General features: G+C 42.0%; 1 protein-coding gene across 1 annotated transcript in view; it reads right to left on the reverse strand.

Annotated features, from left to right (window-relative positions):
- Positions 1–26,786, reverse strand: part of GALNT2 (polypeptide N-acetylgalactosaminyltransferase 2) — a 245,143-nt gene that overhangs the window by 21,447 nt on the left and 196,910 nt on the right. The window contains exons 9-11 of the mRNA XM_082249573.1: positions 17,496–17,583; positions 12,337–12,440; positions 9,323–9,449 (exon numbers count right to left, since the gene is read on the reverse strand). Coding sequence (XP_082105699.1) covers positions 9,323–9,449; positions 12,337–12,440; positions 17,496–17,583 — 319 coding nt within the window. The remainder of the gene's footprint in view (positions 1–9,322; positions 9,450–12,336; positions 12,441–17,495; positions 17,584–26,786) is intronic.

Below are 26,786 nucleotides of genomic sequence, written 5' to 3' on the forward strand. Positions count from 1 at the left end.
CAAAACAATGGACCCCAAAAGGTAAGTATAGAAAATCTTCTTTTACAAATTATTTCCATCTTCACCCTGTAGAAACAGGCCCACTTGAATGTTACAGCCATAACTCCATAAGCTTACATCAAAAGGTTAAAAAAAAAAAAAAAACATTACTGTATGTAGCACCCTACAGGTAGGTGCTAGGTAAAAGTATAGTGGGCCCTGGCTGCCTGACAGCAGGGCCATGATTCCAGCTGGCCGTCATGTCTCCCAGGTGAGTCTTCTGAGAGGGGAGTCTCCCCACTGGCTCCATGAGAGGATTCTCATTGGGCACTGAAGGAAACCCAATCAGAGACACATTCAGGCCTGTATTTACCCCAGAAGGCAGATTCTGCCGCAGAGGATTCTGGGAGTGGGTATAAGTTTTGAGGGAACGCATGATGCAGCGTCTTTGGTTGGAAGCAGAGTCCCAGGAGGGAGAGTACGGCTGTCTCTCCTCCGGTCAGAAGGATCGGGAGGCTCGGGTGGTTGCCTGAGAGTCGCAGAGTGAGCGGAGTTGAGCTGCAGAGGGGATCCGTGTGCCGAGGACCAGTGGAGGAAGAGGGGTTCAGTTCCAGGAAAGACTTCCAAGGTCGTGAGTACTGTGAACTGCCCTTAGGGGTCTGCCAAGTGTAGAGGGGACCACTCCAGAGAAGGTTCCGGGGATCCAGGAGTCAGCTAGCTTTAAAGGGGGTGCCTAGTCAGAGGACCCTGAAGTGTTAGAGGGGGTACCTAGTCAGAGGACCCTGAAGTGTAAAGGGGGTACCAGTGGTTGGGCCCTGAAGAGTCAGTGTACAGAGTTAAGTGTTTCAGCAGCACAAGCGGTGACAAGCCGCTACCTCAGCCAGTGAAGGGTTGGAGGGAGCTGTTCAGAGACTTTTGAGCTAAATCGAGTGTCAGGAGTCAAGAGTTTTACAGTCCTGGATCTTAACAAACAAGTTAAAGTCGAGGTTCCAGCACTAGTTCAGCAATGCAGTATTTTCAAGCCTCAGGAAGCGCTGTTTGGCATTCAGCTAGCGTCAAGACAGCGCCAACGGCATTTTTGTATAAAGTCCCCGTTAACCTAGTTGAGCCAGAGGAGTATCCCTCTCATTCCCTTCTCTTATCCCAAAAATACAATAAACAAAACCAACCAAAGATGCCGGAGTGGTCTTAATTCTCACACTTGGGTTCACAACTTAAATGTGTTGGAGGGGTCATCGGTAACAATGCCAGACCCACATCAGGCTCAAGGCCTGGAAACATTGCTACACTGTACATATACACTTGTGAAAAAAGTCTAAATCCTTACAGATCAATAAGATAATAATGTTAAAGACAGTTTACAAACCTCAAACAACATTTTACATTTACACACATATTTATAAAAATTTGTCTATATAGTTAGCCAAAATGACAGGTTTAAATAGAATGCCATTTTGTATAAATTTTCTTTATTATGGTTAGGATTAAATAAAAAAAAAAATTAAAAAAAAAAAGCACAATAAATTAGACTTTGGGCTCTTTCACACGGGCGGTCCGATCAGATCCGCCTGTCAGTTTTTTAGGCGGATCTGATTGGATCCTCCATGCAGCTCTATGGGGCAGCGGATGTCAGCGGAGACACCTCCGCTGACACCCGCTGCCATCGTGTATCAGATCCTGTCCGTGAAATCTGGACGGATGGAAACCCTATTTTTCCATCCGTTCAGGTATCGGATCGGATGAGAGCGGACAGGCGGTCCGCTCTCATCCGATCCCCCATAGAGGGCAGCGGGGGCTGTGACACCTCCCTCTCCGCACTGCAAGCAGAGACTGAGCTGTCATCCGCCGGCTCAGCGGGGATCGCGGATCGATCCCCGCTGAGCAGCACGGATCCGCCTACAGAGGCGGACCGTGTGAAAGAGCCCTTTCATACAGCCAGCAGGTGAAGCTCTACTCTTCTCAATTAGAGATGGCCAACTGAAGACTTGCACAACAGACTGACAAAGCTGCAGCGGCTTTAGAGGTAGTGGTCTAGGGCTCGTACAAATTAGCCTGCACGTTAACTTCTTTCCCCTGGCTGAACGCATATATGCAGCCTCTTATTTTTTATTTTCCACATTTATGCGGCCTTAATGTAAACATTTCTGTGCTGAGAGCGTGCTCCAAGCACAGTTGCCGGTGGGGTTCGGAAAGATCCTGATACATGCTTGCTATTGGGAGATTTCTGATTATGTGACCACTGTGACAGCCAACTACAGCGGTCAAATGACCTAAATGTCTGCCTCCCAGCTTCTAGAAGCTCTTAGAGGGTTGGGAGGTGCCGGTGGGAAGGGGTTAAACTGCAGCAGTTTAGTGTGAAGGCCGTAGCCATTTAGGGCTCCAGAGCCGTGTGACAGGGGCAGTATGATATGCGTTTTATCGCATCATACAGCTCCTTTTTATATTATTTTTGTTTGAACTTTACGTAAAGTGCACACTTCATTTTTGTTACTGCACAGAAGCATGGCGACCTGCAAGGCCTTCCAGAGAGGTATAAGGTTATACAAACATGCTGCATAATGTTGCACAGCTCTGGATCGCATAGAAGCACCATGTTCTGGTGTCAAAACTATGGCATTCTGTGTGTCACTGCAGTTACTTGCATTTATCCATGAGGAAAATGGCAGATAACTGAACATAGAGTGAAAGGGCCCCTAGTGGGGACAGCCTGCAACAGAAAATCAGTTACTGGCAGGTTCGCTAGGTAAGAAACATTGCAACAGATCCACAAATTATTTGCCTGAAAAACATCATGTAGGAAGGCACAATGCCAAACATACTAAAAAATAGATTTAGGGTTAACATAAACTTTAGGCAAATGGTTCACAGCTGCTCAAAATACCAACTCATACCAAGCGTACATCTGAACAAATCTTGAAGAGGTTGGCTGGCTATAGCAGCAGAAGATCATGCTGAATTTCACAGCCAAGCCAACAAAAGGAAAATGGAGTCTGCATTAGCCATAGAACCACTAAAACTGGATAACTGGAAAAACATTGCATGGGCTGACAAATCACATTTCTGCTGTGACATATTGATGGAAACAAGTACACAGGATCTCGCTCGGGTTAGAACAGGAGGTTCACAGCATGAATGTGACAAATGTGCTGGAGTGATGCAATCTTGTCAGCATGTAACAAAATCCCTAGAACTGTTTTCGCCAAATCACAGAATACATGCCATACTAATTAAAGTGTTTGTAAAAGGAATTGTTTTTGAAAATACCAAACATGCTATACTTACCTGCTCTGTGCCGTGGTTTTGCACAGAGCAGCCCCGATCCTCCTCTTCTCGGGTTCCCTGCTGGCACTCTGGCCCCTCCCCCTTTGTCGAATGCTCCCATAGCAAGCCGCCTGCTATAGAGGCACTTGTACATGCTCGTACTTGAGCTCACTACTTATTGGATGTTATTGACAGTAGTGGGAGCCAATGGCTCCTACTGCTGCATCTCAACCAATGAGGAGGAGGGAGACACCTGGGAGAGCCGTTGCTCCCGTGCACATTGCTGGATGGAGATTGGGCTTTGGTAAGCATCGGGGGGGGGGGGGGGGGCTGAACACTTAACATTTTTTAACTTCATTCATAAAACCACTTTAAAGTACAAGTTTGCCTTTTCTGAACTTGTACTGTACTTAAGTGTCCACCAGTCCTAAGGGCCAGGTCACACCACAATTTCTGCACCACAATTTCTGCATTCCGGACGCATTTCTGCAAGCACTTTTTTGATGCGTTCCAGTGCATTTTTTCCCCTTATTTTTACTTCATCTCAATTGAAGACATGTGCACTCCGGTGTGTTTTTGATGTGTTCTAGATGCTTTCCATACAGAAAAAATGCAATGCTCTCAAATGGAATCCATGTTAAACACTGTCTATGCATTTCTGATGCAGAATAAAAAGGCACTGATCTGCATCTATGTGAACCAGTCCTAATTGCAGCATGCTTGGTCGAATACTTACCTACTTCCATATTCCAGTTACCTTCAATGTGGGGGGCCTACCCAGCGCCACACAGCAATGGCAATGGCGAAACTTACTCTAGAAAGGCTGTGCAGCCTTGGGCAAGGCCAAACAGTAATGAACGGGGAGGAAAGTAAGTACTTGACACAGCAGGCTGCACTCATGACAGGTGGGTATTTCGGTTTAAAACAAGTTTACTAAGAGCTCAATGCAGGCATTTGTATATTGTATGTATAATACATACATATATGTGTATTTTTCTGGATGTACATGGATAGACAGGTAGACGTCCTTTTATATATTAAAAGGAAGATCTTCAGGACTGGTAGAATAGAATATTCTAATTCTATTCTAATTGGTAATTGTTAATTGTTTACTATAGCAAGAAAAAAGGTTTGTAAATACTATATTGGTCTCAATTGTTATTTTCATTAACTGCAGGTAGGTTTTTTCATTGTGTTTAACAACAAGATCAAAAGGGTTTAGTCAGCCAATTAGAAACCCCTCCAGGGTTAGTCACTGGTAATAACATGTATATTATAGGGAAACGTATTTCAAAAGTTTTTAACTATTAAGTTATGAAAGGAATGTTCTAGGGTATAATATACATTACTGCATGCATAAAAGCCACCTAGGTGCTTCTATAGATCGGACATAAATGTTAGTATCTCACAAAAGTGAGTACACCCCTCACACTTTTTTAAATATTTTAACTTTTCATGCGACAACACTGAAGAAATTACACTTTGCTACAAAGTAGAGTAGGGAGTGTACAGCTTGTATAACTGTGTAAATTTGATGTCCCCCTCAAAATAACTCAACACACAGCCATGTCATCTAAACCGCTGGCAAAAAAAAGTGGAAATGTCCAAATTGGGCCCAATTAGCCATTTCCCCTCCTCGGTGTCATGTGACTCGTTAATGTTGCAAGGCCTCAGGTGTGAATGGGGAGAAGGTGTGCTAAATTTGGTGTTATCACTCTTACTCTCTCATACTGGTCACTGGAAGTTCAATATGGCACCTCATGGCAAAGAATTCTCAGAGGATCTGAAAAAAAGAATTGTTGCTCTACATAAAGATGACCTAGGCTATAACAAGATTGCCAAGACCATGAAACTGAGCAGCAGCATGGTGGCCAAGACCATACAGCAGTTTAACAGGAAAGGTTCCACTCAGAACAGTATAAGGAATAAGTCCTGCGAGCGACCCTGAGGCTCTAATCGATCAGTTTTTTGCCGCAGACACTCCACTTCTCATAATAGTGTGCTTAATTGAAATAAATATATAGTGTTGCACAAATAAAAAATTATTAAATTAATTAATTTGTGCTTAAATTATTAAAAACCCAAAATATTTATATGTGACATAATATTAAAGTGCTAATAGTGCTAATAAAGTGGTAAATATAATAGAATACTCATAGAAAAGAGAAAATATATAGATATAAAAGTCCAGTGAAAATATATAGAGTGGTAATAGTGCTAATAGTTGGCTTTTTGCACTTTGCACTATTAGCACTTTAATATTATGTCACATATAAATATTTTGGGTTTTTAATAATTTAAGCACAAATTAATTAATTTATTTAATATTTTTTTTATTTGCGCAACACTATATATTTATTTCACTCAGAACAGGCCTCGCCATGGTCGACCAAAGCCTCCTATGCAGAGGTTGTCTTTGATAAATAGACACATGAGTGCTGCGAGCATTGCTGCAGAGGTTGAAGAGTTGGGGGGGGGGTCAGCCTGTCAGTGCTCAAACCATACGCTGCACACTGCATCAAATTGGTCTGCATGGCTGTCCTCCCAGAAGGAAGCCTCGTCTAAAGATGGTGCACAAGAATGTCCGTAAACAATTTGCTGAAGACAAGCAGACTAAGATAAACTTAGTTCAGATGGTGTCAAGTGTGTGTGTCTTGCCTATAGTCAAGCATGGTGGTGGAAGTGTCATGGTCTGGGGCTGCATGAGTGCTGCCGGCACTAGGAAACTACAGTTCATTGAGGGAACCTATAAATGCCAACATGTACTGTGACATACTGAAGCAGAGCATGATCCCCTCCCTTCGGAGACTGGGTCGCAGGGCAGTATTCCAACATGATAACGACCCCAAACACACCTCCAATACGACCACTGCCTCGCTAAAGAAGCTGAGGGTAAAGGTGATGGACTGGCCAAGCATATCTCCAGACTTAAACCCTATTGAGCATCTGTGGGGCATCCTTAAAACGGAAGTTGGAGGAGCGCAAGGTCTCTAACATCCACCAGCTCCATGATGTCATCATGGAGGAGTAAAAGAGGACTCCAGTGTCAAACTGTGAAGCTCTGGTGAATTAATTGCCCAAGAGGGTTAAGACTTAACAAAATATTGACACTTTGGGCCCAATTTGGACATTTTCATTTAGGGGTGTACTCACTTTTGTTGCCAGCGGTTTAGACATTATTGGTTGTGTGTTGAGTTATTATGAGGGGACAGCAAATTTACACTGTTATACAAGCTGTACACTCACTACTTTACATTGTAGCAAAGTGTCATTTCTTCAGTGTTGTCACATGAAAAGATATAATAAAATATTTACAAAAAATGTGAGGGATGTACTCCCTTTTGTGAGATACTGTATATATAGATTGATATATATTGTACAGGACAATGGGAATGTGTCCTGGATGGCAGGTACATTTCCCTGATATTAAGGGGGGCAGTTGTAGAGAAATTGAAGTTTGGCTGGAGAGGACTGATTTTCAGTACTCTCTGGATATGCTAAATTTGTATTAGGGACCTGGTATTTCAGACAGTCAAAGAGATTTGGGTAGGAAGAGACTCCAAACCCTGACTACCAGGACAAGGTCTTGATGGGGTTAAGTCCCCAGTAAGGGAGGCTTGAAAGTCAGCAGAGGGAAATCAGCACCTGTGTCACGAAAGGGAGGGGGGGGGGGAGAGAGACCCACAAGCTGTGTGGCAAGTGGGAGCTCTCAAACAAGCTGAGACGTGTGCTGCTAACCCCCTGTGTGGCACCCTTACTATGGAGGAGCCTAACCTCTGTATGGGACCAAAGATTGACAGTAAGCCTGCTGTTTAGTTTTGGGATACCAGGATTTGGACTGTTTATTGACTTTGACTGAAGATAGCTGTCTTTTTGTTTATTCAGGATTCAAATGAATGAATGGTTTTGCTTTTACCAACCTGGTTGACGGTTATTCCAGAGCTACCCCAGATCACCAGATTTTATACACATACACAAACTGTATATTATCTTCAGGTTCTTCAGACCTGAAGAAGGAGGCTACGCCTCCGAAACGTTGTCCTTAGCAACCCCATGAAAGTCATGCTCTGGGTCCCGATCGGGGAGTCTCCCTCTGCTTAACCGCATTGTCAGTTTCTCTGAGTGGCTACAGCATCCGGCTCCTGGAAAGTGTGCGGCGGCGGCTGGGCCGTGCGCAGGCGCATCATATCGAGTCTCCTTGAGTTATCCGAGGCGGTTGGCTTAGCCGTACGATACTCACTGATCAGTGCAGGACGAACAGCTGAGCCGCCGAGGCTAGGAGGAGAGAGCCCTGTAAACATCATCGGGGGATATTTATTTCCATGCATGACTTCCTATCTGTTTGTGAGTACCTGTTTTTATGGCTTCTATTAACTTCAAATAAATGGTGTTACACTAGGGCGGTGTGCGCTCTGTTCCTTTATTTCCTCTTCATCTTCCATCTTGTTTTTGGGCATCTGGGAGGTGGCCTTTCGTTCCTCTGTGTCCTGGGACCTCCTTCTGTCTCAGTCATTTGAACTGGCTACACTTGTTCCCTTCCACTGATCTCTCTATGGCTGACTGCAACATTATTTATGCATTTGTAAATTTTTTCCTGTGTATTATATTGCTATATCAAATACTATTTAGTATGTGAAATATATGTTAGAAACTAGCTGATGATGTTCTTTTCTTATATTCGTAGTAACCCATTTGAAGCCCATATGCAAACAACCTTAAAGAAGCCATAATTTGAAACGCATCGGGTGGAGTCCCGTTCCTTTGAGTTTGGCTATCTGGGTTTCCTTGTCTGATGGTCATTGGAGCGGTACCCCCAAGCTTCCCCTTTCCAATTTCACTGAGGGGAGCTGTATTATGGGTTATTCAATGTGATTTTATGTTAAGTGTTGTTCTTATATTCCATTCGGTATCTTCATTAATTGGAGGATTTTTTTAACTTGCATTCAATAAAATAGATACGTTTTATACAGTTGTGATATATTAGTACCTGACAGGGAAGTTCAACACCTAAAAAGTCCTGGTTCCCCTTTCTATTGTTTTTTTGACATATCTTTTGGGATGTGGTGTTGAGAGGATTGGCTCTGACATTTTCTTTTTTTTCACTGTCAGTGATGATTTGGGGAGCCATGTCATCTGCTGGTGTTGGTCCACTGTGTTTTATCAAGTCCAAAGTCAGCGCAGCCCTCTACCAGGAAATTCTAGAGCATTTCATGCTTCCATCTGCTGACCAGCTTTATGGAGATGCTGATTTAATTTTTCAGCAGGACTTGGCAACTGCCCCACACTGCCAAATGTACCAATACCTGGTTTAATGGTCATTGTATCACTGTGCTTGATTGGCCAGCAAACTCACTGGAACCTAAACCTCATTGTCAAGAAGAAGATGAGAGACACCAGACCCAACAATGCAGATGAGCTGAAGGCTATCTAAGCAACCTGGGCTTCCGTAACACCTCAGCAGTGCCACAGGCTGATCGCCCCCATGCCGTGCCATATTAATGCAGTAATTCATGCAAATGGCGCCCTGACCAAGTATTGAGTGCATACTATACTGTACATGGATAAACTTTTCAGTAGGTCAACTCTTTTGTATTAAAAGTCCTCTCTTATTGGTCTTATGGATTGTTCTAAATTTTCTGAGATACTGAATTTTGGGTTTTCATTCGCTGTAAGCCATAATCATCAAAATTAAAAGAAAGAAATGCTTGAAATATATCACTGTGTGTGTAATGAATCTATATCATATATGAGTTTAATGTTTTGACTTTAATTACTAAAATAAGTTAACTTTCTAATGATATTACAATTTTTTGAGACACACCTGTAGTTAGTTTGTAAGCATTCTGAGATTTTTCCAGTGTAATTACAAGAAACATTATTTAAAAATTTAAAGTCATTTGGCTTCGCTACCTAGTAAAGCGATTTATTTTTACAATTATGCAGGACATTTCAGACCTTCCAGGTCAGTTACTTTTAATGCAGTAAAACCAGGATAAAAATAATAGCCCTAGAGCTTAAACGTCTAAAAGTTAGTAATGACAGTTCCTTATAAGCAACAAAGAATTGCCAAAACTAGCCTTACCTGGCAAACACTGTTCCACTTCCTCCTGGAAATGTATACGGATGCTGTTTGCGAAATACATGTCCCACTCTACTGCAAGGAATTATTTCCAGACTTCCACCACACTGCCATACCCGGAATGAAATCTCTAATTGATAGTCAAAAGAGAAACACAGATTTAGGAAGAACTCAATCAATGAGAACTCTACACCCCTGGCTGGAATGAGAAGAAACATGTTAACTGCCCTCTGCGGAGTTTACTATAGGAATATATTCTGGACCGAAAAACCTTTAAATTTATCTAAATTATTCATCAATATACAGTAAATACTGTATAATACACTGTATACTGTATATATTCTGTCATCTTTAGAAAAAGAAAGTTTATTCAACCTTATTATTGTTATACTAAGTTATTGATAAACCAATTAGTTGATAAATAGGATCTCATACACAATTTAATCCATTGCAAGCACAGATGTAATTGTTTTTCGTAAGGGCCTGTTCACGCCAGATGTGGCTGGGCTGAGCTGGAAGCGATTTTCATCACAGCCCTAATGCAAAAACAAGGCAAAAGACAAGGCATTATTTTTAAGAGTGCAAGTTTACGCCATGGCGTTGCGGTTTTGCGCTGAAAAAAGTACCGCATGCAGGACTTTTCTTCAGTGCACTACGTTGTGATATGAACGACAGCATCGCAATGCCACCGCAGCAGGACATTTTAATAAAGTTCTGTGCAAAAAAAAAAAAGGAAGCAAAGCAATGCGCCAGGAATGACACATTGATACATTTTCTAGATCATGATAAACAGAATGATCAAGTCCAATTTAAAGCAAGCCTGTATTCCATTTTTAACTTTAAAAATTCAAAGTTCTTCTGAAGAATGTTTCAGCATGGGCATGAGGACAAAGTCTCTTTCAATTTTTTTTCAGGCGTGACTTTCTGTGACTTCATGGGTTTACTGCCATTCTACTGTCCAATGAGACTGCCTCAGATGCTAGTAGCACTCTCTCTGTGGACAGGCGGGGGAAAGTTGGTAGGGTTTTGAAGGCACCAATAGCAAGCTAAAAAGAAACGGGTGCTTTACAGCAGGTCCTGCATCAATATACAGTCCACTCCCCTATTAGATCCTATGCCACCATAAGGAAAAATGCTAAATTCTTGTATAAAAAAAAAAAAAAAAAAAACCTAAGGAGAAATTTTTAATAAAATTATCTACACCCTGGCATCCATCTGCAGCTCCTGAGCAAAAGTGACATAACAAGCCTTCTGGTGAGACCCAAGACCACACAAGAAGCTCCTGCACAATGCTAGAGCATCTTCTTGTGAGTGTTCAGATCCCCGGCATTACCTGGGTCTCTCTGTCCTTTGCCTAGGTGCTGCAGACAAAAACCAAGCTGAGCTGTAAGGGAATATAGGTCAGAGAATATCACAGTAAACTGCAAGAATCATAATACCCACATGTTCCCAAGTTCTTCAATGCTTTCTACCAAATAAAAACATGCAATGATAAGCATGAGAAAAAAACCAATGTGTAACAAATGCAACACGGACAAAATGATGCATGCAGTGTAATACACATTGGGGACATTTATCGAAACTGTCTCACTGAATTGTTATAGCTGATCAGGCACTTCTTTTGCTCCTAATGCTAGTTAGGGACAGATTTAATTTCTATAGGCATTTTGCATAATAAATTAGCAGCAATGAAAATGAACATAACTGCGTGTTTTTAAAAAGTTCTCCTTAACCCATCCAAAATACTGGTTAATTTCATCACTAAATAAGTGCTTGCAATTGCAGCAGAACAGAGAAAAGAGTAACAGGCATCACGGTCATGCAAAACTAAAACTGGCACTTCGGTCACAAAGCTGATCGAAAGATTAATGTTAACATTTTTGCCAGCAAATTGCCACATTAATCAATGCAAAACTGCTTTAAAATGTTTGTAAAAGTACAAGTCTTTAAAAAAAAAAAAACCTGTGCCTTTTTTGTTTACGTAGCAAGAAAAAAAAAAAAAAAAAAGGATATAAATGGCATATGGCTACAGAGTTGCATGACCGCAAAATTTTCATTACGTCCAGGTTCACACTTATGCGATGCGGGAACCCTGCAAATCTACTGCGGGTCCCCACATCGCATTCCCAGCGCAGGCAGTTCATACTGCCATATGCAAATCGCTGGGGGTGTCAATTCAAAGTTAACGACACCCCCAGATCAGTTCACATATCGCAGTGCGAACTGACATTCGGACATGAATCGGATCGCATAAGTGTGAACCACTATGCGATCCGATTCTGCTGCGGCCCCAAAAAAGGGTCCTGTGCGTGTTTGTGCAGAATCAGATGCGAATCCAGCCATACTATCTGTAGGGCTGAATTCGTATCGCACAGGCATCGCATGTGATTTTCAGAGCAGTGAACAGTGTGTGAACCGTGCCTAAAAGTGTGACAGCCATGAAACCAGAAAATTGGACTCTGCAGGAAGAGGGTAAAAGTACCTGGTATTGAAGTGGTTAAAAAGCCCTATGAGATTTCGAAGGTCTCAATCAGATTAACTTGATGAATAACTGTGGGGTCAATATACCCAATCTGTACTGCAGTTTGTCTTTTATTTTCAATAACTACAGTTTCATATTGCTCCGGTAAGACTTGGGCTGACAGAATGGATTCAATAATATGAAGTTTGCATGCGTTACAAAATTCCCCTAGAGTAAAAAAAAGTCCCAAGACTGTAGGAATAATTGTACAGTTGCATTACCTAGTGATTGTCTGGCTTGTTAGGGCCTTTGTGACTGGCTTTAATTCACTTCAAACAGGATTTCCTTTCTCATACAAGTCTATGGAGATGCAAAACCTGCTTGAAGTTGGTCAGGAGGTGGTCAACTGCTGGTCAAATGCACCGGTCATTTTAAATGATCTCAGAATCATCTCAAACTGATGCCATTAACATTATCCAAAGCCTGTCAACACAGCCCCCTACTCATTGGTTGCCAAATCGTTCAGTACATACGTCCTGGTACATAAAATACATACCTAAATTTTCACCTCCCCAAACATCCATCATCATATCATACTTCCCCAGCTCTTCAAAGTAGAACTTGTCCATTACAAACAGCCCACCAGCAATCATTGGTGTTCTGAAAATAAAAAAATAAAATGTACAGTAAGAATTCACAGGACAGAAAATGGTTTAATAAAAATAAAACAGATTGTCTTTATGTTGTTTTTACTCATAACCAAGTAGGTTTAGGTGCTGGGAGATATTAGTTAGTGCTTTAATAAATTTGGTCACTACCTTGTAGAAAATTTGGTCACTACCTTATTTTTTGAACAGCTGCATTTAGGTATAGCACTTTATATCCATCCATAGCGCGGTACACTTTTTATTTTTTCAATAAATATCAGTGTGAAAATAAATAGCCAAATACCAGATAAACAATAAACACATTTCTATGTACTTTATCTATGACCTAAATTTATGTATCTTTGATTTGGATAGTTTTTTTTTTTTTTTACTACTTTTTATATGCCTAATTTTCACAAGCTATTTTGATACATCTCTTATCTATGTTATTGCAAAAACCAATGCAATAGCTGGTTAGAAGAAGAGGAATAATAACCACACCAATGCAGTTACATTGTTTTTTAATACTGATTATTTGTTTTATTACTATAAATTTTCTACTATACTCAAGACCAATAGACATGTTTGACTTTGTTGTGTATGGTGCTTTTAATGCCACTGTCAGGTGATAACATGTTCATAAGACACACTTGATGTATGCGATTATGATAATCTTCCTCAGGTGCGATATGTCAATACTTTATTGAAAACCTTAAGGCCTGGTTCACACTAGTGTGATTTCAGATGCGCCTTCAGTCGCACAGAATCGCATGACAATGAAAATCACATTTCAATGGTGTCAGTTTACATCAATGCGACTCAGCATGGAGCGTTTTTGGAAAACATTCCTGTGCTACTTTGGTACAAATCTATCATGAATTTGGCCCTATAGAATATGAAGACTACATCCAAGAAGCACTACATAACACCCCTGAAAGTCGGATCAAAATCAGCAAATAGCAGCAGTGTGAACCAAACCTTAATGAATAATATACAAAAAAATAAAAATAAAGATACCATATCCCAAAAGCAAAAGTGGTCTTCGGGTTAAACGATGATATAGAGGTATAGTGTCGGTTCACACTGATCCGACCCGACTTCGGGCGACTAAAGCCGTCTTCCGTGCACCGCGACTTCGGCACGGCTTGCAACGACTTCACATAATGGAAGTCAATGCAAGTCGCTCCGACTTTGCAAAAAAAAAGGTGCAGGAACCTTTTTCTAAGTCGGAAGGGTCTTGAGTCGCTCCTATTAGAACGGGAACTTAAACCATTCTAGAACATGCTCATCAAACAATATATACCTTATCGTATATAAAATAGTCAATCTATCTTTGATTGTAACTGTTAACCATTTAGAATTAGTGCCGGTTCACACTAGGGCGACCTGTGAGGCGACCTGGTCGCCTCACAGGTCGCCTCCCATAGGGAAACTGCGGACCCGTTCTAATAGGAGCGACACAAGTCGCTCCGACCTAGAAAAAGGGTCCAGAGCTTCTTTGGGGCGACCCGGAGGCGACCGCCATAGACTTCAATGTTATGAAGTCCGTGGCGGCCGCTCCGAGGTAGCGGCGCGCTGCTCGCACCGCGACCTCGGAGGTCGCGGTGCGAAGTAGAGTCGCTGCAGTGTGAACCGGCGCTTAAAGGGACCTTAGTTAAAACTTAGAGGCGCTTTTTTTTTCTGTTCCCTTTTATATACTGTATGAAGACCTGTGCACAGCTGAGACTAATAATGAGGGCTGCGTTCCAGGTAAGATGTGGACCAGGAATGGAGGCCACCCAAAGCCTCCAGACATTCCTAAAGAGGAACCAAACCCTCCTATTTTTTACAGCCAAGGAAGCAGTTATCTTAGCCTCTGTTTGATCTAGAGTTGCCATGGTGCTGAACTTATGATGAGCTATGTCCGCAGTCATTTGATGGCTTGACGGTTCAGTTGAGAGCTGACAGAAGCACGCTAGTAACTTTAACCGTTATAATTTACAGTGGAACTTATAAAAAAACAATTGTGAAAAAGCTGTTTTTTTAATGCAGAAGAGAAATACTATGTACACTGTGCTCAGCATGTATCAGCAAAGGTGAATCAACTCCCGCACATGCATGGGAGTGGCGTCATCCCACCCCAGGCAATCAAAATGGCGAGAAGATTAGAACCTGGAAGAAGACCAGCTGAAGAGGTCAGCAGCCAGTGAGGGAGATCCAGGACAGCAAAATGCTGGAGTGGAGGTGAGTGTAGTTCTGCTTTAAGGCACGCCTTGAATGTAACTGCTTTGGGAAACAAATAATTAGGTAGGTTTATCACTGCTTTAAAGCCCTCGTTCCCAGTGAGAACGGGTTTAAATCATGGTGAACTCGCACAATTTCAAACCCGCGTGTGACTGCGAGTTCGGGGGCGCTTTGGCAGACATCTGTGCGAGTTCCTGCACAGATGTATTTTGAAATTTCCCCCAAAGTTGGCAAAAGTAGTGCAGAAACTACTTTTTGGAATTGGTACGGCGCCACACCGTTTGGGCACAGTGCTGTTGCGGGCAATAGGCTCAGATTTGGCATGTGATTTGACTTGTCAAAACAGCCCGATGTGAACGGGGGCTAAAAGGTCATTTTATTTTGACAAATAAAAAAAATGTGACTTCAGTACGAGCTGTGAGGTCACATGCCATGTGCACGGGGCCACAAATCTACTCAATTTTCTTGTCCTGGGCTTCCCCTTTCCTGGAATGATAGCACCGGGGCCTGGGGCAGAGGACAGTGGTCCGTGCGGCTTCTGATGTCAGTCACCGCGCAAGCCACGACTTGCGAATATTTATTTTTAAAGGGGAAAAATAAGCCGCGCTTTACCAGTTTTCAGAGCGTTGATCGCCGCTCACGTGACCCACCGCCTCTCACCTCCTCCCCTCCCGACTGACGTCACCAGGGTATCCCTGGCCCCACCAGCTGCAGGCAGCTGTCAGACAGGGAGAGGAGAGAGCTGACAGGTCACGTGAGCGGCGATCGGCGCTATGAAAACCGATAAAGAACGGCTTATTTTTTTAAAACACAGACACAGGGCCACGGATACACAGGATTATTAAACAGACCATACAGGATAGTATTAAGTGGCTTAACAAATACTTTAAAGGGGGAGTTGAGATTCCAGGGGGGGGGCACTTGCCCCCCATGCGGATACCCATGGGGAGGTGGCGTTGGAATGTGTGGTTGTATGTGTTGAGGGTCAGTTAGTTGATACCATTATCAACAATGTTCTCTGTGATATATGGGCTCTGCTTTGCTCAAATGGTTTATAGTACAGTGCCTTGAAAAAGTATTCATACTCCTTGAAATTTTCCACATTTTGTCATGTTACAACCAAAAACGTAAATGTATTTTATTGGGATTTAATGTGATAGACCAGTGATGGCAAACGTTGGCACCCCAGATGTTTTGGAGCTACATTTCCCATGATGCTCATGCACTCTGCAGTGTAGGTGGGCATCATGGGAAATGTGGTTCCAAAACATATGGGGTGCCAAGGTTCACAATCACTGTGATAGAACACAAAGTGGCACATAATTGTGAAGTGGAAGGAAATGATAAATGGTTTTCAATTTTTTTTACAAATAAGTATCTAAAAAATGGAACTTACATTTGTATTCAGCCTTCTTTACTCTGATACCCCTAAATAAAATCTAGTGGAACCAAATGCCTTCAGAAGTCAGCTAATTAGTAAATTGAGTCCACCTGTATGTAATTTATTCTCAGTGTAAATACAGCTGTTCTGTGAAGCCCTCAGAAGTTTGTTAGAGAACCTTAGTGAACAAACAGCACCATGAAGGCCAAGGAACAACCCAGACAGGTCAGGGCTAAAGTTGTAGAGAAGTTTAAAGCAGGGTTGGGCTATAAAAAAAATATCCCAAGCTTTAAACATCTCACTGAGCACTGTTCAATTCATCATCTGAAAATGGAAAGAGTATGACACAACTGCAAACCTACCAAGACATGACCATCCACCTAAACTGACAGGCCAGGCAAGGGGAGCATTAATCAGAGAAGCAGCCAAGAGGCCCATCGTAACTCTGGAGGGCCTGGAGAGATCCACAGCTCAGTTGGGAGAATCTGTCCACAGTTATGCACTCTACAGATCTGGCCTTTATGGAAGAGCCATAAGTCCCGTTTGTGAGAAGCCATGTGGGGGATACAGCAAACATGTGGAAGAAGGTGCTCTGGTCAGGTGGGACCAAAATTGAACTTTTTGGCCTAAAGGCAAAACGTTATATGTGGCAGAAAACGAATACTGCACATCACCCTGAACACACCATCCCCACCATGAAACATGGTGGTGGCAGCATGCTGTGGGGATGCTTTTCTTCAGCAGGGACAGGAAAGCTGGTCAGAGTTGATGGGAAGATGGATGGAGCCAAATACAGGGCAATCTTAGAGAAAACCTGTTAGAGTCTGCAAAAGACTTGAGACTGGGTTCACCTTCAAGCAGGACAACGACCCTAAACATACAGCCAGAGCTAGAATTAAATGGTTTGAATCAAAGCATATTAATGTGTTAGAATGGCCCAGTCAAAATCCAGACCTAAATCCAATTGAGAATCTGTGACAAGACTTGAAAATTGCTGTTCACAGATGCTCTCTATCCAATCTGACAGAGCTCGAGATATTTTGAAAAGCAGAATGGGCAAAAAATTTCACTCTCTGGATGTGCAAAGCTGATAAAGACTTACCCAAAAAGACTTGTAACTGTAATCGCAGCAAAAGGTGGTTGCCACACTTTTCAGATATTTATTTGTAATATTTTTGGATATTTTATTTTCCAAAAAATTTACAGTTATTTTAGCAGAGTCCAAACGAGTTTTGAAATTTAAAGTTGCATGGCTAAAATCAAAGATACTTATACATGTGACCATGTCATGAATTGAGCCTTTACCATTGCCAAAAGTATTTAGGAAATTGCAAATATTTTTTACATACACAATCTGTATGCAATGCTTTGTAAACGTCCCACAGTCTGTGTATATGACATTCTATTTCTATAGTTCTTCAGAAACTAGTTTAGAGATGACACAAAAAAAAAAAAAATGCTTACTTAATGGGGGCTACTGGATTTCCTTGTCTTGCTCGCCTTTGTTCTGGTGTCATATAGTCCCACTTGAAAACCAGGTTCCAATCAAATCCTAGCAAAAAATAAAAAAGTATAGTGTTTATAAGTTCTTTCAACAAATGCTAAATTCTTTGTATAAACTGTTCCTCCACAGATACAGTACAGTAAGTGAGCATTCACCCTAGAACATGAACTATGTTACTGACTGGATAACTGTGTGAAACAAAGGAAGGCCTGAAAAAAAAAAAGAAAACAAATGCAACCGTCTAAGGACTACACCAATTTTTTTTTCTTGAGTTCATTACCACTTTAAGGAGAAGTATGGCCATACTTCTCATGTGGGTCAAAGGAGTGCACTTAGACAGACCATACTCGCTGCAAATTTCTTTCCTGTATGGGTTGCAGGAAAGAAATTTGCACAGTTCCCCCATCAACACAGATAGTGTTGACAGGGAAATCCCTCCTGCAGAGCAATATTCATAAGAGAATCCGGCAGGCTGGTTGTGCCCAAGTTAATCGATCGATCAACTTGGCACTTTCAGCCTGCCCATTAACAATTCAAATCTTGTATGGCAGGCCTTAGTTCTGCACTCCTGTGTCTGAGATTTAGCCAACAGTGGGCTGCTCTAGAAGGTCCTCAACCATATTGTCGAGATCCACCCAGATGCTTGACGGGCAGCTCGCTCAACCTCACCGTGTCATATGATCGCTCGGTTTTTGGTCTTAGAGTTAGCAGGGGACGACTGCAGCATCGAACAGATGCTGCATCCACATAGGTGAGTTTGTTTATTCTTTTTCAATCCAGCACTTCTTTTTTAAATTCATAAGCAAATGTAAAACAATACCTAGCACAAATTAACATGGATATAAAAACGGCAGCACAATTCAAATCAACATTATGATTTAATGATGATTAAGATTAAAGACCTTTATCTGCTATTAATATATGTATAGAATGAAACCTGTTCTGAAATAACTATGTAGGCTGACATTTCTGGCCTACATCTGAAACTGTTAATTGCCCGGCTGCCTCTGGAGTCTCTGACCCAGAACAAGCAAGAAACAAGTAAAATTAGAATTCCTGGCATGATGGACATGCTTGTTCTGAGTCAGTGACTTAGAAATAATTGACATTATTAGTTTACCACCATAGCCATGCAGCAGAAGTCAGCAATAACAGCCTCCTACGCTACAGGTTTCCATTATCCCTGGTTATGCATTAAGAATCTGGATGTCATCACATCTCTGGAACCAGTTGTACATGTCTAATAAATTCACAGAAATAACTAATTATACATCTTAACCTAAAGTGTTTGTAAAGTGGGAAAGACTGAAGCACACGAGCCTTGGTGAGATGGTCAAATTGCTGTCATTCTCCATTCATGACTGCTTTCTACATTCAGGAAAGTTTTCTAGTGACCTCAGCAACTCCCTTACTTGGTAACAGGAGATAAAGTAGGGTACTGTGTCCCAGCAGGCATGAAAAGTAACAGTGTTAATTCACGTCTCTTGCCAGCTTACTATTTATTTATTTATATTGGAGATAGGATCTTGTGTGCCACTATAAAGAGTAACTGATATAATCAAGAAGGGTAGTACAGGTAACATAATACATACAATGTTCTAAAGACTGGTAAACACAGTTTAGCAAAATATCTGAATATTTAGGGGGCCTTACCTGTACAAGGAGGTGAGGGGAAGCAAACAAAAGGAAAAGCTAATCTTCATCCAAAAAATCAAACATGTTACAGATTGCCAGTCCCGGCTAAATTCGTTTTCTGTTTTCAGGCACCCCCCCTTTTTTTTCTCTTGGTGATGCTGCCAATAATCCACTTCATGTCCTAGGGCAGGGATCCTCAAACTGCGGTCCTCCAGCTGTGGCGGAACTACACATCCCATGAGGCATTGTAAAACTTTGGCACTCACAGACATGACTAGGCATGATGGGAATTGTAGTTCCTGAAACTGGAGGGATATAGTTTGAAGACCCCTGTCCTAGGGTGACAACACTCATTCATATACCGTATCTTTGGAGGAGCAGCATTGTCACCCTAGGCTGCTTATCTGAATAGACTATAAACACCACATTACAGAAGATAACCGGGGGAAAGTTCAAAACATTGGAAAAGTTGTATAGAGCTACCACCTCCTGTGAATCATACTCCACTTCCAAGCCAAGGCTCCCAGCCTCAATGGTCTCTGAAAACCTCCAATCTTCAAATGAGCAAAAAGTAAAGGCTGGAGCAAGTGGAAATCAGATAAAATGTATAGTCCTTTATTAAAAGTGGTGATAAATAGCCAATAAATCCAATGCGTTTTAGCCCTCAGGCCTTAAAGTGGAGTTCCGGCCTCAAAAACAACTTTTCACCATTCGCTTGCTTTTTTTTACCTGAAAAAGAATTGGATAATTACATTTTTTTTTATTTACTTACCTTGTTTTTAAAGAAAATATACTTACCTTCCTTCCTCTTCTTCCCTCTGCGGCCGCGGCCCACGCCGTCTCTTCCTGCTTGCATTGGCTCCCAGGAGTCAATGCGCTTGCACCGGCGCTGCTCGTCACTTCCGATGCAGGCGCGTCATTCCCTGCTAAACAGCTTCTGGGCATGCCCAGAAGCTGTGCAGGAATGATGCGCCTGCACCGGAAATAATGAGCAGGGCTGGTGCAGGGCATTCTGGGACTCCAACGTCACCGAAGAGGACGCTCCGGCTTCAGCTGCCCACACCTGAGATGGCAGCGCTGGACAAGTAAGTATTTCTTCTAAAAGGTAAGTGAAACAGGGGACAGTTCAGAGACCACCATTGCTGAAATGCACTAGCCCTGACTGTCCCAGGGTTATTTTTATCTAAAAAATTTTTTCAGAGTGGAACTCCGCTTTAATCAAGGCAACCATGATTAAGGCCTGAGGGCTGAAATGTGTTTTTTTTTTTTTTCTGCCTGTCTGTTGCTGCATTTAAAAAAGGACTATACATTTTAGCTGATTTTACTGGCTCCAGACTTTACTTTTGCTCATTTAATGCTCAAAACATTTTTTTGAGATTCCAGGTCAGTGCACAGGAAATTACAAGGATGCGGAATTTCTAGCATTCAGCGTCCTTGTAATTTCCTGTGCACTAACCTGGAATCTCTACATTCAGAAAATGTACTTAGATGTGGTGGCTGCATTTGTTTTCTTTTTTCAAGCCAGGGCTGATAATCTGCAATACATTACAATTTTATAATTCTGTTTAGGTATGCTTGAAGAGTAGCAAGTGATCTATACATGATGTGACAATGGGGGAGATTTACTGAAGGCAAACAAGCTGTTCGCTTTGCAAAAGAATTTGCACTTTGCAAGAAATTGCCAAAGAGCTTAGTCAATGTAGTGAAATTTCCCTTTGCAAAGAATACCCAATTACGTGCAGGGGGAGAAAAAAAAAAAACACAACAGCATTTTTGCTTGCACATAATTTATACTTGGATTATGGAACTCAGAAGAGTTTTGCCTCATTCACTAAGCTCTGGGGTAAATTCCTTTGCAAAATGCAACTTAACGTGCAGCATGAAGAGCTTAGTTGCCTTTAGTAAATCAACCTTATTGTGTCTGATGAGAATGCAGTGAATGCCCAGGGACTAAAAAAAACATTTAGCCAAAATTGTAGGTTTGTCTGAAGTGGATTGTGAAGGTACTTTTTCAAAGCTTTAAGGCTTAGCGCAGGGGTGTCAAACTCAATATCATTGTGGGCTGCCTCAGCATTATGGTCAAAGGGCCAGTTATATCGGACTAGATATCCAGAGCACGCCAACAACCACCATCAGGGGTCAAGAGTCCCCCACTCTCCCTTTCATTACAGTGCACCCCCTTACAGTGTGCTGCTGCCAGGAAGAAGCTGGGGGCGAGGATGGGAAGCAGAAAGTGCAGGGTCTGGAGGGGGACCGGAAGAGAGCTAAAGTCAGCAGCCAGAATCTTCTGAATGCTGAGAACAGGGGAGGCAGAGACTAGGAGGTTCTGCTGCTGCACAGAGAGGTGCAGGTTCTGGAGAAGTTCTGTTCAGTGCAGTGGGCCACACGAAATGGCCTGGTGGGCTGGATTCAGCCCATGGGCCTCGGGTTTGACACATGTGGGTTAGAGAGTCCTGAAAGATTCATTGAGGGAATTCAAGAAAAAGAGAAGGTACAGACTCCAGGCTCCTCTACTACATGCCTGCTGATAAAGATCTACATGAATCCAGAAGTGTTAAGGACCATTTGGTATAGTTATCTGAAATTACAGTTTTCAACAGGAGCTATAACATGAAAAATACGTACGCTTCAATGCAAAACAAGAGGTATTCTCTGGTACAGGGTGCTGTTAAAATCAGGCCATTTCTAGGTATAATGTCTAGTGAACAAATCTTCAAAACCTGGAATAGTCTAAATGCAATACACAAAAAAATACAGGGATAAAGTTGTGGAGAAGTTTAAAGCAGGGTTGAGTTTAAAAAAAATATTCCAAGCTTTGAACATCTCATGGAGCATTGCTCAAGCCATCATCCGAAAATGGAAAGAGTACTGCCCAACTGCAAACCTACCATGACATGGCCATCCACCTAAACTCACAGGCTAGGCAAGGAGAGCATTAATCAGAGACGCAGCCAAGAAGCCAACGGAAACTCTGGTGGGAGAGCCTGTGCACAAGACAACTTTTAGTCATGCACTCCACAAATCTGGCCTTTATGAAAGAGTGGCAAGAAGAAATCCATTGTTGATTGAAAGCCATAAAAAGTCCCATTTGCAGTTTGCGAGAAGCCGCGTGGGGGACACCGCAAACATTTGGAAGAAGGTGCTCTGGTCAGATTAGACCAAAATTTAACTTTTTGGCCTAAAAGCAAGACGCTGTGTGTGGCGGAAAACGAACATTGCACATTACCCTGAACAAATCATCCCCACTGCGAAACATGGTGGTGGTAGCATCATGTTGTGGGGATGCTTTTCTTGAGCAAGGACAGGGAAGCTGATAAGAGTTGATGGGAAGATGGATGGAGCCAAATACAGGGCAATCTTAGAAGAAAACCTGTTAGAGTCTGCAAAAGACTTGAGACTGGGGCAGAGGTTCACCTTTCAGCAGGACAACCAACCTAAACATACAGCCAGAGCTGAAATAGAATGGTTTAGATCAGGTGTCCTCAAACTACAGCCCACCAGGGTCCTGAACCTGGCCCGCCGGCCGGGATGTATCATTCATGTTTTTTTTTTTTTTTTTTCGTGATTCACCTAATTAGAGCCAGAGGCTCTAATGAGGCTCTGAGGCTCTGATTGGCCGAAAGGCAGGCTCATACCATTGGCCGAGGAGGAGGCGGGAGGACTCGAGGAGACGCCGGGGGACTGAGCAGAAGCCGCCGCTGCAGGTAAGTGCACTGCCTGTTCTCTCTGCATTGAAAGGGGGCACACTGGTCTCTGCATTGAAAGGGGGCACGCTGGTCTCTCTGCATTGAAAGGGGGCACGCTGGTCACTCTGCATTGAAAGGGGGCACGCTGGTCACTCTGCATTGAAAGGGGACACGCTGGTCACTCTGCATTGAAAGGGGACACGCTGGTCACTCTGCATTGAAAGGGGACACGCTGGTCACTCTGCATTGAAAGGGGACACGCTGGTCACTCTGCATTGAAAGGGGACACGCTGGTCACTCTGCATTGAAAGGGGACACGCTGGTCACTCTGCATTGAAAGGGGACACGCTGGTCACTCTGCATTGAAAGGGGACATGCTGGTCACTTTGCATTGAAAAGGGGGCACGGTGGTCACTCTGCATTGATGGGGGCACACTATACCTTGATTACTAAAGGTCCCTTTGACACTTTTGTGACCTCAAAGTCATGCAATTTTTTACAGCGTTTTTTTGCCGCAAAGCAAAATACATTTTTCTGTTTGCGCCCCCCCAAAAATGAGCACCAGCCGCCACTATATAAATAAAACAATAAAAAATATGCGCATTGGAATTCGTTTATATTTTTTCCAAACTATAGTCTGGCCCCAAACAGTGTCTGAGGGGCCGTGAACTGGCCCCGTTTAAAAAGTTTGAGGACCCCTGGTTTAGATCAAAGCTATTCATGTTATAGAATGGCCTAAATCCAATTGAAAATCTGTGGCAAGACTTGAAAATTGCTGTTCACAGATGCTTTCCATCCAATCTGACACAGCTTGAGCTATTTTGCATAGAAGAATACGCAAAAATTTCACTCTCTAGATGTGCAAAGCTGGTAGAGACATACCAAAAAAAGACTTGCAGCTGTAATTGCAGTGAAAGGTGTTTAATCAAAGTATTGACTCAGGGGGGCTGAATACAAACGCACACCACACTTTTCAGATATTTGTAAACATTTTGAAAACCATTTATCATTTACCTTCCACTTCACAATTATGTGCCACTTTGTGTTGGTCGATCACATAAAATCCCAATAAAATACATTTACGTTTTTGGTTGTAACTAGACAAAATATGGAACATTTTAAGGGGTATGAATACTTTTTCAAGGCATTTATTAATATGAAAGGACCACATGTGAAAGGCAGCCTGAATTTTGCTGCAAAGAAACTGTGCATTATTTTGTAGGGGCCACAATGACATGAAAATGGAGTCAAAGGAGCAGAACAATATGTTTTTAGACCTTTTTATAGCATGTTTTTGCACTTTTTGCATTTTATATGCTTTATTTTTTTTTTTTTTTAGCAGAAGACCAAAAATACACCAAAAATGCATGTACATATCATGCTCACTCATCGAAGTCTATGGGGCCAAACATTTACTGTGCTGCACCAAAGAAGCACTTGCACCCCAACAAAAATTGCACTGCAGCATGTGGCATTGAACAGTCACTATATAGATAATAACAAGATTTCCATTCCTGTGCACTTCAGCGCATTGGCAAACAGCAAAAAAAAAACACAGTGATGTGACCTCAATAAGGGCATCTATTTTATGATAAAGCTGTGCAGAGACAATTACTTACAATGCCGTTACAACTGAAAAACTGACGTTTCCAGGAAGTGGAGATTATGGTGTTAACTCACTAACTCAGAAAATCTCCTTGTATGTAGATAATACAATCCTTTAATTAGATTGTCGGAGTCACATTTTGAAACTTGTGGATATTCAGACATTTCTCTAGTTTACAGGTCACTTTGAATTAACTTACAGATACTTTCTCATGTATGGTTCCTTTAACCTGGCAAGATCAGAGCAGGCTTGTTTTATTGTCTCCTGGAGTAGACCGCTGCATGTAGGGGGGGTTCTGTAGAGGTAGTGATAATCTACACAGCAGTTCAGACCACATCTACCTTTATTTATTTTCTAGCACCTTTTTCGAGTGGATGCGGTGTGGTTCGAGCCATACAAAATGATGAGGTGCGATTCCTGTGTGAATTGCACGTGACAGTGTGAACAAGGGCTTAGACAATACTTTTTACCTTCTATGCAAGAAGGTAAAAAACCTTCAGTGTGCAGCTCCCACTGCTGTCAATCACAGCCAGAGAGGAGGGAGCAGGAGGCAGGACCCATAAACACACAGAGGCGGCTCGGGAGCGAGCACACACGAGTGCTCTGGGGGTACTTGGCAAGAAGGAGGGGCCAGGAGCACCAACAGGGGACCCGAAAGAGGAGCATTCGAGCTGCTCTGCTGCAGAACCACTGCACAAAGCAGGTAAGTAAAACATTAAAAAAAAAAAAATTAGAACCTTTAGAATCACTTCATCTGAGCTGCATAAATTGCCACTTCATACGGCCAAATAGCTTAAAACACCTTTAGCTCCCACAGCTATTAGCTTTATTTTTCATACATATTTAGGTCCAATTTGACACTCTTTGTTAAGAACTAGCTTACTCCCTGGAGAGAATCCTACTGTCTGACTCAATGGATAAGCCTTTCAGACCCTTTATAATCTTATTTACAAATCACAATCTCATCTGGACATCCTTTTCACATTCCCCTTTTAGAAAGGCCGCTGAGGTATACCCAAACTGGATTACAAAAAAAAAAAAAATGACTAAGGAAGGATAAGCAACACAAGGATATTTGTTTTCAACATTTATTAAAAATGCTGGATTGACTGGAAATTACATTATTGAATGCAAATCATAAAGGTGTACTTCTAGCGGAACTTTACTCACTTTTCTGTGTTCCACTACTTTGGTTTCAGCAAATTGTCCAAAAAAATATTTAGCATGGGATTCTTTTTTCAGCACAGATGCAAGTATCTACACTAATTGCATTTAAACACATTATGGGCTCATTCATATGGGAGCAGAAGCCCATTCAGCATGCAGAAGGGCCCTGTTTATGTGCCCTGGAAGCAAAAACATGGCCCTTTGGAGGATCTTTTACAAACACTGAAAGCTGTAAGTGAAAAATTAAAACCTTCAGATTTTCTGAGAAATTTGGTTATCTACAGTTGTGTGTACATTTGATTTTCACCATTTCCTAAAAAGGCACAATTAAAAATTTACAAATATTTATGTATTAACTCAATACATTTTAAGCTTTTATGTTTAGTAAGAATTTAGCAGGATTTTTTGTAAAATTTGCTATGTTTGTATCTGCTAATGATTGTAGTGTAATTTTAACAAAATATTATTTTGAAAAACATTGGTGCAAAACTGTTGGGGCCCTAGAAATCAGTAGCATCTTCTTTTTATTGTACTAGTCATGTGCTTTTAGAAAATATAGCGTTTTGTGCAGGTTCACATATATGCGATGCGGGAACCCTACGTATCCACTGCGGGTTCCCACATTGCATTCAACTCGCAGGCAGTTCACACTGCCTTATGCAAATTTTCGGGGGGGGGGGGGGGGGGTTTGGTCAATACAAAGTTAACGAAACCCCTTTGCATAACGCAGTGCGAACTGTCAGTTCAAACATAAATTGGATCGCACGGGTGTGAACACCCAAAAAAGGGTCCTGTGGGAGTTGTTTCCGAATGCGATACGAATTCAGCCATACATTCTGTATGGCTGAATTCGCATCGCACAGACATCGCATGTGATTTTCTGAGCAGTGCGTCCTGAATCACATGCGATGTCTGTCAAACCACACTGTTCAAAAAAAAGAGCTACACTAACTCTAAACTGGTAACCGTTAAAAAAATTTTAAAACGTCGCCTACGGAGATTTTTATTGACCATAGTTTGTCCCCATTCTGCGGGTGTGCGCAATTTTAAACTATAACACGTTGGGCATCTATTTACTCGGCTCGACATCATCTTTCACAATATACAAAAAAAATTGGCTAACTTTACTGTTTAGTTTTTTTAAATGCAGTGAAATG

Source organism: Pelophylax lessonae, assembly GCF_965119305.1.
Source record: "Pelophylax lessonae genome assembly, chromosome: 3".
NCBI classification, from domain to species: domain Eukaryota; kingdom Metazoa; phylum Chordata; class Amphibia; order Anura; family Ranidae; genus Pelophylax; species Pelophylax lessonae.